Consider the following 19,444-nt stretch of genomic DNA (forward strand, 5'->3'; position numbering starts at 1 on the left):
TGTCTCCCCATCTATTTCCCATGAGGTGATGGGACCAGATGCCATGATCGTAGTTTTCTGAATGTTGAGCTTTAAGCCAACTTTTTCACTCTCCTCTTTCACTTTCATCCCAGGAGGTACACTGGTAAATAATCTGCCTGCCAGTACAGCAGACGTAAGAGCCATGGGTTCGATTCCTCGGTGGGGAAGATCCCCCGGGAAGAGGAAATGGTGACCCACTCCATTCTTGCCTGGAAAACTGCGTGGACTAAGGAGCCTGGCGGGCTACAGTCCATGGGGTCTTGGAAGAGTGGTACCCGGCTTAACGACTGAGCATCCATGCCTTATTTCTTCAGCTCTTTCCAGGAAGAACGAGTCTTGATCCCGCCAGCCGGAAGGCGTCGCCCTCCTTCGCGAACTGAGGCCCACGGGGCCGCTCCCTCCTGCTGCGTGCGCAGGCGCAGAGGGCTCTTCCGGCGCCAGGCCGCTCTCCGTGCCGCCTCCTCGGCCAGGATGCCGCGCCTAGGCTACGGCCTGAGGCTGCTCGAAGCTGCGTCTGGTTCTAGGGCTGTCACCCGGCTCCCTTTGGGCGCCGACATGCCTAAGAAAGCTGGTGCGACGAACAAGGCCAGTGGCAATTCCCGTGGCCGCGGGAGGGTGGGCCGCAGGAATGCTGGTTGAGGAGCGCGGGAGAGAAGCGGGACCCGCGGGCGGGTAGAAGCTCCGCTAACCGCTTGTTGTCTCCGAGTCCCAGGCCTCCTTCTCCCCGCCTCACTCGGCTGCGCCGCCCGCCAACCGCGGAGGTCGAGCACCCGGGCCGGCGTCGCGCGTGCCTCTACCCGAGCGGTGGCTGCCGCCCCTCCGGCCTCGCTCCCTCACTCCCAGGCTCGCGCTTCGTGTTCCGGCAGCGCGGTGTGGCCTATGCTTACCTGGGAGGCTCTCGCCAGCGTTCAGTGCCCTTCCCTTCCTCGGCTGTCTTCGCACCCCTCCGTCGGGAACGCACCACTTCCCATTTCCCTTCCACCGTCTCTGCAAGGCCGAGTCCGGTTGGTTCCTAAGACTCGGTTCTAAATTTGCTTCCTGCTGGGAGCTTCCTCGGCGTCCCGAGGCCGAACCGCCTCCTCCTCCGCTGCGCGTTGATGCCCGGTGGGTGTGAGGTCGGCCTCCTAGCACAGCGTACCAGTCCGCAGTCCGGGCTCCTTGAGGCCAAGGGCCATGTGTCCTTGTTCATCTTTACGCATCCTTTGCCTCCACACCGTCCTGGTGCGCAGTTTATGTTTGTCGAGTGGAAAGTTCCTAATTCAGCTTATAGTAGTTCCTAGTATAGTAGTTCTTTAAATCAGCTTCTCGGGTGGCTCAGCGGCAACGAGTCCGCCTACCTGTGCAGGAGACATAGATCCGATCCCTGGGTCGGGAAGATCCCCTGGAGAAGGAAGTGGCAACACACTCCAGTATTCTTGCCTGGGAAATCCTATGAACAGAGGAGCCTGGCGGGCTACAGTCCATGGGGTCGCAAAGAGTCGGACTCGACTTAACGGCTAAATAACAATAAGTCCTTTAAATACCACTGTTGTTCCTTTTTTCTCCGGCGCCCCCTCCCCTCCCACATATACACTTCCAGCCGTGGTTGTTCAGAAACTTTTAATTTGTGCTGATTGAAATACAAAGATTAATAATGAACAGTCGCTGCCCCCGAGGAATGGGAAATGCAAAAGAACCGGCTCTAAGGTTTACCACGGCAGGAAAAAACCTCGGTGGGGTTGATGGGGAGGCTTTGTGGAAGAATTTATTTGAGCCATGAAAGATGTTGGAAGACCATTCTAGATGACCAAAAATCCCTGGACATGACTAATCAGCCTAATTTGCCTTGGTTAAGGGTGAAAAGGAATCCTGGAAGGATCAAATGCGTGGGAAAGTATTTTGTAAGCTGTGAAGCTGTAGTGTGGTTGTTCTTGTCGTTTTAGGGTAAAAGCCAGAGCAAGGAACCAGAGAGACCACTTCCTCCCTTAGGTCCTGTGACAGTTGATCCTAAAGGCGGTGTCAGCATAGCCATCCGTGCCAAACCTGGTTCCAAACAAAATGCTGTGACAGGTATACTTGGACCCTGGGCTAGGGATCTTGTACGAATCAGTTGTCCCCTGCTCCATCCTTTTTTTGCCTTAGTTTGCTGAAAATTTATCCTGTATGGTCAAATATGTTTTTCACATCTGCAGTTAGAGGCTCCTCCATTTTTAAATTCTGAATTCTAATGTAAAGGTGTAATCTAGTACTTAAAAGTGAATACGTATACCATATTTAAAGCATACCAAGTTAGATGAAAAACCACTGAATACTGTCCTTTTTAATATTTTATTAACCTATATTGTGGTGATCAGTTCAAAATACAAATATTGAATCATTATGTTGTACACCTGTTCTATGTCAGTCATACCTCAATTTTTAAAAAGGTATTTTAGAAAGAACTTATACAGAAATGTATGTAACCTAGATGATTCTTAGTTTGTCCTGTTACCGAAAGTGCAAACATTATCCAGAGAAAGGAAGGTGTTTCAGTGGATTTTTTAATGATAATTGGTCCAAGGAGGGAGAGAACCTGATGATCAACACCTGTGTGAGCTTGTTTCAGTCAAAGCTATACGAAATATTTCTGGGCCCAGTTCTTTCATCTGTCAGATGAGATAGTTGGCCTGTTAGAAGCTTTTAAGCTATTCCTTGGACCCCAAAAGTTGCCTATAGGATCTCTGGTGGGCACGGGGGAGGTCAACAGAAAGGACTCCTGAAGAACTGTTGACATTTGCTTTAAATGTTGGAATTTCAGGGGAAATTGGTGGAGGTGGGGGATTCTGAGTGGGGAAAAAAGTTTGAGAAGCACTAATCTGAGTATTATTGATGGTCTTTGTCACCCACTAAAGCTCTGTATTCCAGTTTTTAAAATATTTTGAAAACAAGACCTCAGAATTGGGGTGCTGGGCCTGGTTTGTGCTTATGGCCATGTTTGTGTAGCTGTGTGTTGGCTGTACCCTCCTTGGCCGGCATTTTCTAAGTAGTCACTGTGGACGCTGTCTCCTTACTGTTGGAATGCCATGTTTCATCAGATATAATTGGCCATCAACTGTAAGGTACACAGGTACTTTTTGTACCAGTAAGATAGACAAAATCCACATCAACTAAATGTTTTCTTTCCCATCTATTATAAGATACACCTGGATTTCAAAGATACTAAAATGTGGAAAACTGAATTATAGAATCTGACAGGATAGGAGAAGGGTTGTTCTACCATCTTATTCCTGTGGATCCTGTGACCATGTTTACACAGGCAAGATGTATGGGTGTGGAAATGCCCAGGTAACCCCAGATGCAGGACCAGCTCAATCTTATTTGCAAACTGCTTTGAATATATACTCCTCTCAGAAATGACAGTGGAGGACTGCAGGCAGGTTGCTCTTTATGAAGGCTGTATTGATGAAGTCTGAACCACTTCAGAAAGCAGTGTTCATTGTCCCTGGATTTCAAAGTATGAATTCAAATTTATTTTTGAATCACAGCATCACTTTATAGCCATGTGACCCTGAACACATTACTTCTTGGTTCCAGTTTCCTCATTTGTAAAATGGAGATGATAAACTATAGGAATAAGCAAGTTATTTGTAAAGCCCTTAAAATGTGTTTGTGTGCCCTTAAACTTGGTGTAAGTGCTATGTAGCTGTTAACTAAATAAATACATGTTAAAAACATCAGAGAGGCATTTCACTGAGGTGAACCTGACACAGTGCTGCCACTTCCCTGATGAGGAAACTCTGAACAGCCCTGTACAGTCTGTGAGCTACCTCCTTCACTCACTTCTCAGTGACTGCAGGGCTAAAGCCCAGCTCCCCTGTCTCCCTGCCAGGGGCTCTTCCTATCAGACCAGGCGCAGTTTCCAGCTCCTAATTCCAGACTATTGCCCAGGGCTCGTGGGCCCACCTTGGTCAGCAGGTGAAAACCAATTTTCTTCTCTGGGTTTCTATAATGGAAGTGGCATGTTTATGTTCCCTTAACTGTGATAAGCGTTGTCATTGTTCATTCAGCAGTTATTCACTGAATACCTACTATATGCCAGACAAATGCAGAAGCTTTTACAAAATATCCCCACTGCATGAAGAAAAGGAACTATGAGAATCTGTTCTCATTCCAGACGTGACAACCGAGGCTGTGAGTGTAGCCATCGCAGCGCCTCCGACGGAGGGAGAGGCTAATGCAGAGCTGTGTCGCTATCTTTCCAAAGTCTTAGAACTCAGGAAGAGTGATGTGGTTTTGGATAAGGTAGGCCTCTCTTTCTCTCTCTCAACATCTTTGAGTACTACATCAGTCATTACTTTTAAAACACCAATTTTTTTCTTTTCAAAATTGAAAAACCAGTTGTTTTTAACTCTCGTATACATTTAATCACCAAAAATCTGTAATTCTTCCTAGTCCCCTTCCTCCCAAATGCCTTAGTCCTTCTGAGTTCATGCCTGCACCTGCTCTATCAGGTTAAATGCTTGTCTCTTCCCTCAACTCATCACCTTAGTAGAAACATCTAAAATGGTTCCTGTTGTTTGTAGTATCCATTAGTGAGTCAATCAAGCACATCTGGTCCAACATGTCCTCGCTCACTGGGAGACGCTCATTAAAGAGATGGCTCATACGAAGTCATTAATACTTCTGCACTAGAAGAGTCTGCACTAGAGGTGGCGATCAAAATCACCTGGGAATGATTTCTAAAACGCAGGTTCCTGGGCATTACCCAGAGTTACTCAAATAGAATCTGCAGGAGTAAGACCCACCCAAGCTTATGTTTCTTACAACTCTGCTTGTTTTCCAGTGCTATATTCCGTAGCTCCCATCCAGGATCCAGTGGGCACTGGGTCATTGATTAGGAGGCTGCCGCTAAGCATCCGTAGGATCAGGCCCATGCCCCTCCGCATCTCCTGCATAGCAGGTCGTCTCTGAGTTTGCCGGGCGCGTGCTCTGACGTCAGCCTAAACACCCTCCCCGCGCTTCTGCCTGTGCTGCTTCTGCCCCTCTAGATGAATACCTACTCAAAATTTACTTTTTTTTCTTTTTCTCTTCTTTTTTTTTTCTTTTTTTTTTTTTTTACACACTGGACCCTCAGGAAGTCTTCTCTGCATTTTAACTGCCAACAGCACCGCAATGTCCCTATTTATCTTTGACCCTATTAGCATACAAAGCCTCAACTGAACACTGAACTCTGTTAGCACCCAGCCGGCTCCTCTAAGTTAACTCTTAGCACCACATGCTGCCTGTTAGCTTCTCTACAGCACTCATTGTTCCCCCAGCAAGATTATCATCCCTATTTACATGCACTTGGGACCCTCTACAGCTGTACAGAGTAACCTATATTAGCACTCACTGGACCTTCACACTGCCCTGAATCCCATTAACACAAAGTGAATCTTGCAGATCCCTGAACCTGTTTTTGCCCACACTCAGACCTCTCTACAGCTGTGATCATTATTAACGTTGTCTTCTGGTCCTCCCACTACCCTGTCCCCTCACTTCCCATCAGCACAGGCTGGACCTTCACTTCACCCTGACCCCTATTAACACGCACCGGACCTCACAGTGCCTTCCCATTAGCACACCCTGAACCCATACTCAGCCCCATTCTCCAGGGACACACAAACACGCTGTTCTATAATGGCCTGACCCTCATTAGCACACACAGATCTTCATCCAGCCCAGAACCCCAGTAGCACACTTCAGCCCTCCATGGCTCTAATCCACTTTAGCACACCTAGACCATCACATATTCTTTTATTTCTCTTTGCTTCAACTCCTCCACAGCTATAACCCCGTTGGTTGACAACTGGATCCCTTCACAGCCCTTCTCTTCTTTATTGCACACAAGATCTTCTCCATAGCTCTATCCTCCATTAGCACTCCCTGGAACCTCAACAAATCTCAGGCACTCAGGAACACACTATCTTTACAATATTCTGACACTCACTAGCATATTCCAACACTCACTAGCATATTCCAGAACTCATACTGCACTGATTCTCCCCACACTGACACACATTTACATACCTCTGTCACTAAACCCACATGAGCAGTCACTAGAACTTCATATATTACCCTGCTTCTTTATAGGGCCTCCTGGTGGCTCAGACGGTAAAGAATCTGCCTTCTATATGGGAGACCCAGGTTTGATCCCTGGGTTGGGAAGATCCCCTGGAAAAGGGCATGGCAACCCACCCCAGAATAATACTTGAGAATCCTTGAGAATCCCCATGGACAGAGGAGCCTGGCGAGCTACAATCCAAGGGGTCGCAAAGAATAGGCCACGACTGAGTGTCTAACACACACACATACACACAATCTTACATCCCCTGACCTCATGGATACATACTCATCTCACACCATTTTGATCCTTAATACAATGAACCTCTTACAATGCTAAGATTCTTTCCTCACCACCAATCCCCACTCCCCACACACATATATCCACAATTCTGATACCCATTAGCACAGGGCTCAGGTCTCCACCGGTTAGCCCTCATTAATATACTGGGCCTTATACTGCCCAGACCTTTATTACCATATGCACATACCCTTGAGAGCTACGCCCCCACTGGCACCCTCTCAACACTGGACCCTGTCCTCTATGAGCACACTGTATCCTCAAACCCTGCAGTCCCTCATGGACAAATACACAGTATTAACACCATCGTGACTCCCTTACCACACATAGGACCTCAGAGCTCCAATCCCACCAGCGAACCTTCCGGCACCTCTACCACCTTATCCACCAGCAACACCCACAGGCCCTTTCTACAGCTATAACCCCCAAAATTTACTTTCTTTCAAGGAGGTTTCTAAACAAATCCTTCTTATAGTTGTCTTAATTGGTTGTGGGATCATAGCAGTTGGGTATGTGGTCACTTTTTGTTTGGTATTTTTCAGAAATGTGTAACAGTATAGAGAATAGCAGTTCTATATTTAGAATTATTTTTAATCAGTTTATATTAAATTGCAATATTTGTTTTGGGAATTTAAAAAATAAACAAAACTATTACTTGAAAACAGAATATTGTACATCCAGATTCTATACTCAATTTGAAAATGCCTAATTTTTATTACTGCAGAAATTGATGTATGAAGGTAAAACCTCTGGGGAATTGTTAAAAAAAAAAAAAAAACAGTACTGAACCGGAAACTGTCTGGATAGACCAGAAATGGCTAGGAGAAAGCGGTACTGAGCTACCAGGAATACTAGCCCACCTGTGACAGCCCCACAAGGACACGGTGCGGTATCCTCAGCAACTGAAGTCTGCTGTCACTAATAGCAGTAGAAAGTTCAGTGTGTTGTCCTGACACCGGTTTTTCCTTTTGGTCCAGGGTGGTAAATCTCGTGAAAAAGTGGTGAAGCTTTTGGCCTCCACACCTCCGGAAGAGATCTTGGAGAAATTGAAAAAGCAAGTTGAAAAGAAATAAAAGCAAGAAGCGAAAAGTACGTCCTTGAGAAACTTTTTTTATTGCTAATGATGGAGAGACTGTTAAAATACACAGAATGTGTAAATATATTTAATAAGAACAGGACTCAAAAAAGAAGTATGAAGATTAAAAGTACTGGACATGGAACTTAGGTTCTCAAATCTCTGATCCCATACAGCTCGGGACATGTTGCTCTGTTTTCACAGAATTACAGAGTACAGAGCTGGAAAGGATATTTAGGATGACCTGATTCAGCCCCTTTCATTTTGTGATGAGCCCTCTGATTTCAGAAGTTGAGAGTATTCAGGATCACTTGGTGCAAGATGGCAACTAGAACTTAGATCCTTTGGCTTCTAGCTGAATGCAGTTTATCCTTGTTGTAAATTAAAATGGTAATATTTCCACAGCAATTACTGGAATTCTGGGGACTGCCTTCTAATCCAGTTTAAAAGTGACAGAGGAAAGCTGTCACTACTTCATAGTGTCACTTTATATTTTAAACTGCTTATGTAAATGGCTTCCCTGGTATCTCAGCTGGTAAAGAATCTACCTACAATGCAGGAGACCCTGGGTTGGGAAGATACCTGGAGAAGGGAACAGCTACCCACTCCAGTATTCTGGCCTAGAGAATTCCATGGATTGTGTAGTCCATGGGGTCACAAAGAGTCAAACACGATTGAGCGACTTTCACTTTTATGTAAACGCAACATTTTTTTGTCTTTTTAAACTTCTGTTGAGCATTTTGTTAAAAAGTAAGAACAGTCAAGACTTGCAGTTTAGAGAGTTCCCTGGCAGTCCAGTGGTTAGGACTTAGCACTTCCACCGCCATGGCCCAGGCTCAATCCCTGGTCAGGAAACTCCGATCACATGAGCGGAACACTACCAAGCCAAAAAAGAAAAAAAGATTTGTAATTTCATGTTAATTTTCCTCCTTGGATGGTAATCTCCTAAGATCTTCAAAAGAAGACAGAAGATCTGGAAACTACTTTCAATACTTGTGAAAGCCTGTCCTGTCAGAAGTCATATCTATATTGAGGCTTCAAAAACTAATAGTAAATATCTTGTTTTTAAATGTCCAATACAAATTATAGTAATTATTTAAGGTAATCTAATTACTGCCTTTGCTGATGGAAGAGTTGATTTGAAGTTTTCTGCTTTGTCTAAGTACATGAGAAAAATCTGATAGACAAAAGTCTTTAAAAATATAAAATCCACTAAAAGGACCAATAATAAAAATGATGGATGGTAAGAGAACTGGGAGCTACTCATCCAGTACAACTTACTTTGTTGAGAGGAACCAAAGACAATCAGTGAGGTGGCTCATCCAAAATCAGAGTAAAGGGCAGAACACGAGTTGCACTCAGCTGCCTTCTCTTATGCTGTCTGCTCCCAAATGTGCTCTGCTTTACGTGGTCTTGGCTTCAGAATCCTTTCTGTTTTTCAACACTATTCTGGTGTGTGCATTACAGGCATTTTTTTACCTGTGGTCTTTACATGAATCCCTGTTTGTTAGGATGCTTCCCCTGATAAGTAACAGAAACCTAACTCATCTGGCTTAAGCAATGGAGGGATTTATTAGCTCACATACCTGAAAAGTCTGAGAGGCAGGGTTTACTTAGGGGTTGGTTTGACTTAGCAGCAGCTCAGTGATGTCATAAAGGACTCACCTACTTTCTTCCTGACTCACTTCAGCAGTACCAGCTTTACCCTCAGGTCCACTTCCTTCTTGGAGGCAAAAAGGCAGCAATTTCGGGCTTCTCATTCACCTATCACCCCCTCCAGTAGGAAAAGGGGCCTCTCACAAGAGCTTTGGTAAATGCTAAACCATTGACTACTGAGGAGAGTTACTCTCACTGTTTTACACTAATCAAGGTCCATGCTAGAGCTGGAGATGGGCTCGGCCTAAATAGAAACAGAGGAGATAGCAGAGAGGGGGAGGTACTTGAATACAAATTAGGAAAAGTTACAGAAATAGGAGTCTGGATAGGAGTAACATCCACCATGATCATCTATTTAAATAGCCATATTTTAACATAGGAACGTTTTTGCCTGGTCACTTTTTTTTTGAGAAACGCACAGTATCTTTTGAAAAAAGAACATCCAGTCATCAAAAGCGGTTGCCAGAGGTAGGAACTGGTTCAGGAGCTGTGTTTGGGGACATGATTTCCCTTTCTTCCTCAGCAAACAAAGTTGCCTTTAGCAGTCTGTGCTCTCCTGACCTGCACAGGGCTGTTCCCCATTAATAACAATCACAGCTAAGGCCTGGGCACCTCAACCTGATGTGAAAGTGTAGTTAATGCAGCTTTCTTCAGCTGGGCCTTGTTTTTCCTCCAAGAACATTAAGACAGGCCCAGTGACCTAAGACAAGGATACAAAACCCGCAACCCCTATAACATGTATCAGATAACATGATTATAGCTCTGCCTTCTCCCCATTAAATTTAAGTGACTGCTGTGTTTCTTCTCCTGTCTGTTGTCCTGAGGGTCCAGCCTTTCAGGCAGCCCATGAACAAGGTCTGAAAGATACTTATCCAACTCTGGTGAATAATGTCATGGTGGTCTAGCAATGCATCTGTAATCTATCATCCCCACTTTAATACATGATAATTACTCTCACAAGAATGATTTAATTAAGAATAGTAAATTAATAATTTGGGTGCCTGCTGCTTGCCAGACACTGCTAGGTCCTTTGTCTACACTACACTGACCAAAATAGGGGCAGAAACAGGGAGCTTGAACTCCCGATTGCCATGAGTTCTTCCTCACTAGTTTGCCAGCTGGGGGATGGAGAGAACCAGAGCATGTGGGTGGCACCTTTAGAGTGCTTAAAATTCCAAACAGCTAAAGACTCACTAAAGAGCCTTGATGAAAGTGAAAGAGGAGAGTGAAAAAGTTGGCTTAAAGTTCAACATTCAGAAAACAAAGATCATGGCATCCGGTCCCATCACTTCATGGCATAGATGGGGAAAAAGTGGCTAACTTTTTTTGGGGGCTCCAAAATCACTGCAGATGGTGACTACAGCCATGAAATTAAAAGATGCTTACTCCTTGGAAGGAAAGTTATGACCAACCTAGACAGCATATTAAAAAGCAGAGACATTACTTTGTCAACAAAGGTCCATCTAGTCAAGGCTATGGTTTTTTCCAGTGGTCATGTATGGATGTGAGAGTTGACTATAAAGAGGGCTGAGCACAGAAGAATTGATGCTTTTGAACTGTGGTGTTGGAGAAGACTCTTGAGAGTTCCTTGGACTGCAAGGAGATCCAACCAGTCCATCCTAAGGGAAATCGGTCCTGGGTGTTCATTGGAAGGACTGATGTTAAAGCTGAAACTCCAGTATTTTGGCAACCTGCTGCGAAGAGCTGACTCATTTGAAAAAACCCTGATGTTGGGAAAGATTGAAGGCAGGAGGAGAAGGGGATGACAGAGAATGAGATGGTTAGATGGCATCACCAACTCAATGGACACGAGTTTGGGTAAACTCCAGGAGTTAGTGATGGACAGGGAGGCCTGGCGTGCTGCGGTTCATGGGGTCGCAAAGAGTTGGACACGACTGAGCAACTGAACTGACTCACTTTAGGAGGCAGTACTTTTCTGGGCTTCAGGTGCCAGTACCCCCCTCTTACAGATTCTGGACATTCAGTTAGGTAGTCCCTTAACCATAAGGTAGAATAAAAATATTAGAACCCATCATGAGCCCCCACTTCAGACTTTCTTAATGCCTGTGACTAGAGACAAAGCTTATAAGGCTAGATTTTCAGTTTACATTCCAAGAGGTGGCGCCATAACACAACAGCAGAAACCCACACACAGTTTAAAGAAGGGAATGGACTCTCAGTTCCTTCTGAAATGAGTACTTTTAGGAATCCCTTTCTGTTGTGCCTGACTACCAATATCAGAATATCTGGTCTTTCTTGTCTGGCCTTCTCAGAGACATTCCTTAGACTTAGTCTCCTCACATTCTGGGTTTAGCACAGAGCAGAGTGTGGCATTAACCAGGGCCAGCTGAGTACTCGAGAGTGTGGGTCAGCACTTTGGTGGAGCCAGCAAGGTCCCAAGTGCTTCCCTTAACTTTGCAGCTTTCAGATATCCCATCTAGTCACTGTCTTTGAAAACAGAATTGGGCTGGACAACTGACAAGGAATTAAAAGGATGCCAGTTTATTAACTGGAGTGAAGAACATACCTGCCAAATAGACTATGTAGTGGGATCCTCTAGTGAGTACCTTCTGTCCCTCTGGGAAATCTCTTCAGAGCCTTAGAGATTGGAGATCTCTAAGATCTCTAATCTCTCTACCTGAGAGATTGGAGCACCATGGAGAATAAGGGAGCAAGTCAAGTCCACAGAACCCCAAGCCTTTAGTCCAGTTCTAGAACTGTGATGCCAGGACAGTTGCTGCTGGTCACATGTAGGTCCTGAGCACCTGAAATGTGGCTAATCAAATTAAAAAGCATCACAGAAAGAAAGGTCCTATTGAAAACAACACAACAGAGAAGAGGCTGAAAATATGACATGGAGTTAAGAGGGCAAGATAAAAGTGAGCAAAGAAAGGAAAATGACAGATCCAGAAGTCAGACACAGGAAAACCAACACATAGCAGGAGAAGAGAACCAAAGAAATGGAACAAAGATTTGAAGATGTAATCAAAATATTGGAGAAATAATATAGTTTTACAGAATGAAGGTGTCCTAGGTGAAATACTGACAAGTGATCAGCAATGAAACACAACCCAGTAAAGTTCTCTGAAGGTATGAAAGCCTGTGGTCATCTAGATAAAAAGTTGAAGTCACAGGGAGGAAGAGAGAAAACATACCTGCAAACTCACATGTTGATGGGAATGTAAACTTCTGCAGTTCTTTAGAAAATGTGGCATTTATTAAAATGAAATAATACAGGTTTTTTAACCCAACAGTTCTACTTTTGAGACCACCCCAACAGAACACACAAAAGCATCAAGAGGATATACGGACAAAGGCAACATGGCATTGTTAGAGGCAAAAAAGGAAACCGAAGTGTCTACCTATAGGAGAATGATCATATAATCAATGGTATATCCATACCATACCACGTCATATTATTAAAATTAAGTCATTAATTTTTAATCTATGGCTACTTACCTGGAGTGATGGCTGTTATAATCTGTTGTATGAACAAAGAATAATACACACATGTGTGGGTTAATATATATATATAATCTCAGTTTAATAAAGGAAAAACACATACACCAAATTTATATAAATTTGTGTGGGCCTGGTGAAAGAGAAGCATTCACAACAGGGCAGAATCACTGGTTAGTTGCAGATTATTCATTTGTCTACTTTTACTTTTTACAGTATTATTTTGTATACACACAAAACATATTAGTGAAGGAAACTTTAAAATGAGAAACACACAAACACAAAAAAAGCTCTGAACTTTAGCAGTTAGAGCAGTTTTGTTTACCTCTTTCAGACAAAGAGGCTGGAGATCCTTTAGTGAGTTAAAAGCACTGGCAGTATAAATAAACCGTGAGATCATCATCACATCGTCCCCTGCAGGCATCTCAGGAGAAGTCACTGAGACCTGGAGAAAACCTAACTGTAATTAATACTTGGGGCTCTCCATGCCCCCTGGGGCCAGGAGTGAAAACAACTGAATTAGCCCATGAGTGCACAGAGACACCGGAGATCTGTGAGCGGCACTTTTTGTACTCAGGTTGGCCCAGAGGTACCCACTCTTACTTCTGGAGGCACAAACCTGATGCTGACTGGCACTGAGTCTGTGCCCCACCCATTGATGTTTACTTGGCACAAATGCTTTCACTTAATCCTTCAAGGGGGTGGTCAAATGACTTATTAGCAATTTTGATGAGGAAGAACTTGTCCTCTTTAACCTCCTTCCATGCCATCCCATAAATTTAAAATCTGAGGGGTGTTATCCACAGCTCATCCCATTTTCCAGTCTGACAGCACTGATAACGAACTACTCAGATAAGCATGTGTCTCTGGCACATGCAGGCCTCAGCAGTGTTACCAGCTGCTGAGGTCACTTCCTCTTCAACCCTGGTATATTCTCAACAGCAGTCCAACTGACTGAGACCCATGCAGCCAGCATGGCCCTCCCCTGCCATCTCCACAGCTCATGGGATCTCTGCTACCATCCCTATTTTCCCCAAGAACTGGTCCCAGTAAAGGTCAGTCAGACTAGAAGGCTACCTTACAGCTGAACGGTATAGTCTACCACTTGAATCTAGTTGCTGCTGCTGCTGCTGCTGCTGCAAAGTCACTTCAGTCATGTCCAACTCTGTGCGACCTCATAGATGGCAGCCCACCAGGCTCCCTCATCCCAGGGATTCTCCAGGCAAGAACAGGCCCCCAAATAATTTGATGTAGCAAAACCCAGGAAAATATATTTAGCTATTACAGCATGTCAAACTGAATAGGTCTTAATTCTTTAGTACTAATCTAAAAATTAGTATCATTAATTTCTACAGATGTCAAGAATATTTATTGCTGTTGGTCTTAATTCATTCTAAGTTCAAAACTGGAAAGTTTTAAAAGCATATCTAAGTTTATAAATCTAAACAGAGGAAATATTCTCTGAGTGACCTGTATAATTAGATTTTTCACACAAAATTAACCAAAGCCTAATGTATTTCAAAGTTTCCATTCATATATATTATTTATCAAATATAATATGTATTTGACATATATTTTCTTGGGCTCCAAAATCACTGCAGATGGTGACTGCAGCCATGAAATTAAAAGATGCTTGCTTCCTGAAGCATTACCCTCAATGGTGAAAAATTGAAAGCATTTCCCCTAAAATCATGAACAAGACAAGGGTGCCCACTCTCACCACTACTATTCAACATAGTTTTGGAAGTTTTGGCCACAGCAAGCAGAGCAGAAAAAGAAGTAAAAGGAATCCAGATAGGAAAAGAAGAAGTGAAACTCTCTCTGTTTGCAGATGACATGATCCTCTACATAGAAAACCCTAAAGACTCTACCAGAAAATTACTAGAGTTAATCAGCAAATATAGTAAAGTTGCAGGATATAAAATTAACACACAGAAATCCCTTGCATTCCTATACACTAACAATGAGAAAACACAAAGAGAAATTAAGGAAACAATACCATTCACCATTGCAACAAAATAAAATACTTAGTATATCTACCTAAAGAAACAAAAGACCTATACATAGAAAACTATAAAACACTGATGAAAGAAATCAAAGAGGACACAAACAGATGGAGAAACATACCGTGTTCATGGACTGGAAGAATCAATATTGTCAAAATGGCTATACTACCCAAAGCAATCTATAGATTCAGTGTAATCCCTATCAAGCTACCAATGGTATTTTTCACAGAACTAGAACAAATAATTTCACAGTTTGTATGGAAATACAAAAACCTCGAATAGCCAAAGTAATCTTCAGAAAAAAGAATGGAACTGGAGGAATCAACCTGCCTGACTTCAGACTATACTACAAAGCCACAGTCATCAAGACAGTATGGTACTGGCACAAAGACAGAAATATAGATCAATGGAACAGAATAGAAAGCCCAGAGATAAATCCACGAACCTATGGACACCTTATCTTCGACAAAGGAGGCAAGGATATACAATGGAAAAAGACAACCTCTTTAACAAGTGGTGCTGGGAAAACTGGTCAAACACTTGTAAAAGAATGAAACTAGAACACTTTCTAACACCATACACAAAAATAAACTCAAAATGGATTAAAGATCTAAATGTCAGACCAGAAACTATAAAACTCCTAGAGGAGAACACAGGCAAAACACTCTCCGACATAAATCACAGCAGGATCCTCTATGACCCACCTCCCAGAATATTGGAAATAAAAGCAAAAATAAACAAATGGGACCTAATGAAACTTAAAAGCTTTTGCACAACAAAGGAAACTATAAGCAAGGTGAAAAGACAGCCCTCAGATTGGGAGAAAATAGCAGCAAACGAAGCAACAGACAAAGGATTAATCTCAAAAATATACAAGCAACTCTTGCAGCTCAATTCCAGAAAAATAAATGACCCAATCAAAAAATGGGCCAAAGAACTAAACAGACATTTCTCCAAAGAAGACATACAGATGGCTAACAAACACATGAAAAGATGCTCAACATCACTCATTATCAGAGAAATGCAAATCAAAACCACAATGAGGTACCATCACACGCCAGTCAGGATGGCTGCTATCCAAAAGTCTACAAGCAATAAATGCTGGAGAGGGTGTGGAGAAAAGGGAACCCTCTTACACTGTTGGTGGGAATGCAAACTAGTACAGCCACTATGGAGAACAATGTGGAGATTTCTTAAAAAACTGGAAATAGAACTGCCATATGACCCAGCAATCCCACTTCTGGGCATACACACTGAGGAAACCAGATCTGAAAGAGACACGTGCACCCCCATGTTCATCACAGCACTGTTTATAATAGCCAGGACATGGAAGCAACCTAGATGCCCATCAGCAGACGAATGGATAAGGAAGCTGTGGTACATATACACCATGGAATATTACTCAGCTGTTAAAAAGAATTCATTTGAATCAGTTCTAATGAGATGGATGAAACTGGAGCCCATTATACAGAGTGAAGTAAGCCAGAAAGATAAAGACCATTACAGTATACTAACACATATATATGGAATTTAGAAAGATGCTAATGATAACCCTATATGCAAAACAGAAAAAGAGACACAGATGTACAGAACAGGCTTTTGGACTCTGTGGGAGAAGGCGAGGGTGGGATGTTTCAAGAGAACAGCATCGAAACATGTATATTATCTATGGTGAAACAGATCACCAGCCCAGGTTGGGTGCATGAGACAAGTGCTCGGGCCTGTGCACTGGGAAGACCCAGAGGGAGCAGGTAGAGAGGGAGGTGGGAGGGGGGATCGGGATGGGGAATATATGTAAACCCATGGCTGATTCATGTCAATGTATGACAAAAACCACTCCAATATTATAAAGTAATTAACCTCCAACTAATAAAAACAAATGAAAAAATAAATAAAAGATGCTTGCTTCCTGAGAGAAAAGCTATGACAAACCTAGAGAGCATATTAAAAAGCAGAGACATTACTTTGCAGACAAAGGTCCGTCTTGTTAAAGCTCTGGTTTTTCCAGTAGTCATGTATAGATGTGATAGTTGGACCATAAAGAAAGCGGAGTGCTGAAGAATTGATGCTTTTAAACTGTTGTGCTGGAGAAGACTCTTGTTAGTCCCTTGGACTACAAGGGGATCAAACCAGTCAATCCTAAAGGAAATCAGTCCTGCATATTCATTGGAAGGACTGATGCTGAAGCCCCAATACTTTGGCCACCTGATGCAAAGAACTGACTCATTGGAAAAGACCCTGATGCTGGGTAAGATTAAAGGCAGGAGGAGAAGGGGACAATAGAGGATGAGATGGTTGGATGGCATCACCAACCTGATGGACATGAGTTTGAGCAAGCTCCAGGAGTGGGTGATAGACAGGGAAGCCTGGCGTGCAGCAGTCCATGGGGTTACAAAGAATCAGACACGACTGAGCGACTGAACTGATATCAAATAAGCTTCTTTGGTTAAAACACAGGACAGTGAAAGAGAAAGCCCAAACAAACTTTTCAGTGAATTTATATATATATATATATATATATTTATGTGTGTGTGTGTATATATATATATATATAAAATACGTCAATTTATCTAACATTACCAGAGTCAGTGCTTTCGCACACAGCATTTCCAGATAACTGAAGTTCTCTAACAAGCCACCTCAAACTGGGAGTATTTATTTCCTAACCAGAACAAAAATTCCCTTTCACTACAAACGGTAGTGGCTAATTAAAAGAAGTCAAAGGGTCCAGAGCATAGATTTCCATACACAGCGAAATCTGTGTTTGGGTTGACTGAATCAAATGGAATACAAAGTCTAGGGAAATTTTTAAGGTGTTAAAAACTATTTAGAAACAAAGTGTAGTGCTTCCAATAGAGTTCAAAATTAGTGATATCAGTAATCTTCAGGGTAAAAGATCATTTCCTTCCTTTTTGTGATTCTAAACTTAAAACTGACATTTCATTACCCTTAACTGTCATAAAGCTTTATATTTCCTTTAGGAGAATAAAATACAAAGGGAACATTACATCCTTGTCTGTTGAGCATCATGTTATAAGGAATGCAGCTTTGGAAACCAAAACTATGCTGGGAATCTTACTGGCTTTTTCCTACATGGTTTCAAGAACCTAAAAACTATTCTTAGAGCAGTAACCCAAGGTTATTATACTCTGTGCTATGCTTTGTTGCTCAGTCGTGCCTAGCTCTTTGCGATCCCATGGACTGTAGCCTGCCAGGCTTCTCCTTCCATGGGATTTCCTAGGCAAGAATACTGGAATGGGTTGCCATTTCCTCCTCCAGGGCAAATCCTTCTAGCACTCAAGAAAAAAAAAAAAATTTTTTTTGTCTTAAATCTCTAGTAAGCTGATCTCAAAAGGATATTAACTTGGTATGTTCCATAATCAACACTGTAAAGCCAGTGTCAATTTCCAAACAGCAAATGCCAATAATTTTGTTTCAACTTTGATATAAACTTTCTTCTTTTTGGCCACACCATGGGATCTGTTCCCCAACCAGGGACTGCACCCAGGCCATTTACCTAGTCCTAACCACTGAACTGCCAGGGAATTCCTGTCTTCCTATTTGAAGCATTTGTTATTTTCTGAAGGATACAATGTTTTGTTCTTTTGCTAATCTGTGTAATAATACACCTAAGAAAACAATCACACATCTTTAGTTCTCAATCTGCCTACAATATTTAGGATTCCCTCCTAGTTTAGTATTGAACCCAGGAGACCAAGGTTCAATTCCTGGGTGGGAAGGAACCCCTGGAGAAGGAAATGGCAACATACTCCAGTATTCTTGCCTGGAGAATCCCATGAACAGAGAAGCCTGGTGAGCTGCAGTCATGGGGTTACAAGAGTTGGACACAACTTAGTGACTAAACCACTACCACATCGTTTATGTGCTTTAGTTTATCATATCCTTCACTCTCACTGTTAAACAAAATATTCATGCACCAATTATATACAACTGAGGTTTTAATGGTCACAGGCTTTCATTTCCGTTCTCAAGCTCTTATATGTCTGGTCACTTGTTTTTATGATGACCCTGGGAGAGTGACAAGGGTATCACCTTGTTATCCCCATTTTTGCAGGTGAACAAATAAGCTCAAAGTTTAAGTGCTTACTTTTCTCAAGGTCAGATACCTTGTACGACAAACTTGGAGCCAAGATTCCTTATGCTTAATCTATATGCTATTATAAGAGACTACCTATTTGAGGTGAATTTCACTTGACACTTAATTTTTTCTTCTCCACTTTTCAATGATCCTTAAGTTGCTTTGATGTTCTTTTCGGTCTCTCCCACATGAAGCAGAAACCATGTCTTTTATTTCTTCCTGATTTTAAGTACACAGGGAGCAGTCTAATGTAACTGCTATTAAAAAAAAAAAAAAAACACCACCACATAAATTACCCATGCTGAATGCAGAAATAACCCATGTTAAAAGGAGGACTCATATTTCCAAGTAGAGTTGACATTCAGGCCATATATGCCCTATTGTATCAGTGTGAAAATATTTAAGTACTGTTGGACAACACTTTTCTTCCGAGCTTTCTGAGAGGCATCCTCCCCGGTCCCTTAGATCCAGAGATCTAACTAGTGTCAATAGCTGACACAGCAGAGGTGTGGGCTAACAGGTCAGTGGCTGTGCTTTATCAGTTGACAGGTATTTTTAATAACACATCTGCTTTGGGGGTTCCCTAGTGGCTTAGATGGTAAACAATCTGCCTGCAATGTGGGAGACCTAGGTTTGATCCCTGGGTCAGGAAGATTCCCTGGAAAAGGAAATGGCCACCCACTCCAGGATTCTTGCCTGGAGAATTCCATGGACGGAGGTGGCTGGCTGGATTGTGACCCATGGGGTCACAAAGAGTTGGACACAAC

The 19,444-nt window shown here is 42.8% G+C and overlaps 1 protein-coding gene across 1 annotated transcript; it reads left to right on the forward strand.

Moving 5' to 3' along the window:
- Nucleotides 1-303: 303 nt before the first annotated feature.
- On the forward strand, nt 304-7,865 carry C17H15orf40 (chromosome 17 C15orf40 homolog). Its single transcript, XM_043490233.1, has 4 exons — nt 304-606; nt 1,944-2,070; nt 4,154-4,281; nt 7,360-7,865. The coding sequence occupies exons 1-4, from the start codon at nt 319-321 to the stop codon at nt 7,453-7,455; spliced, it is 639 nt and encodes a 212-aa protein (XP_043346168.1). The 5' UTR covers nt 304-318; the 3' UTR covers nt 7,456-7,865.
- The last annotated feature ends 11,579 nt before the right edge of the window (nt 7,866-19,444 follow it).

Source organism: Cervus canadensis, chromosome 17 (genome assembly GCF_019320065.1).
Source record: "Cervus canadensis isolate Bull #8, Minnesota chromosome 17, ASM1932006v1, whole genome shotgun sequence".
In the NCBI taxonomy this organism is placed as follows: Eukaryota; Metazoa; Chordata; class Mammalia; order Artiodactyla; family Cervidae; genus Cervus; species Cervus canadensis.

Excerpts from the sequence above, each read along its gene's own strand:
- C17H15orf40 (XM_043490233.1), top strand. The coding sequence starts at position 319 with ATGCCTTATTTCTTCAGCTCTTTCCAGGAAGAACGAGTCTTGATCCCG. Across the intron at positions 607-1,943 it reads AAGCTGGTGCGACGAACAAG|GGTAAAAGCCAGAGCAAGGA; the intron begins GCCAGTGGCAAT and ends TTGTCGTTTTAG. Across the intron at positions 4,282-7,359 it reads GTGATGTGGTTTTGGATAAG|GGTGGTAAATCTCGTGAAAA; the intron begins GTAGGCCTCTCT and ends CTTTTGGTCCAG.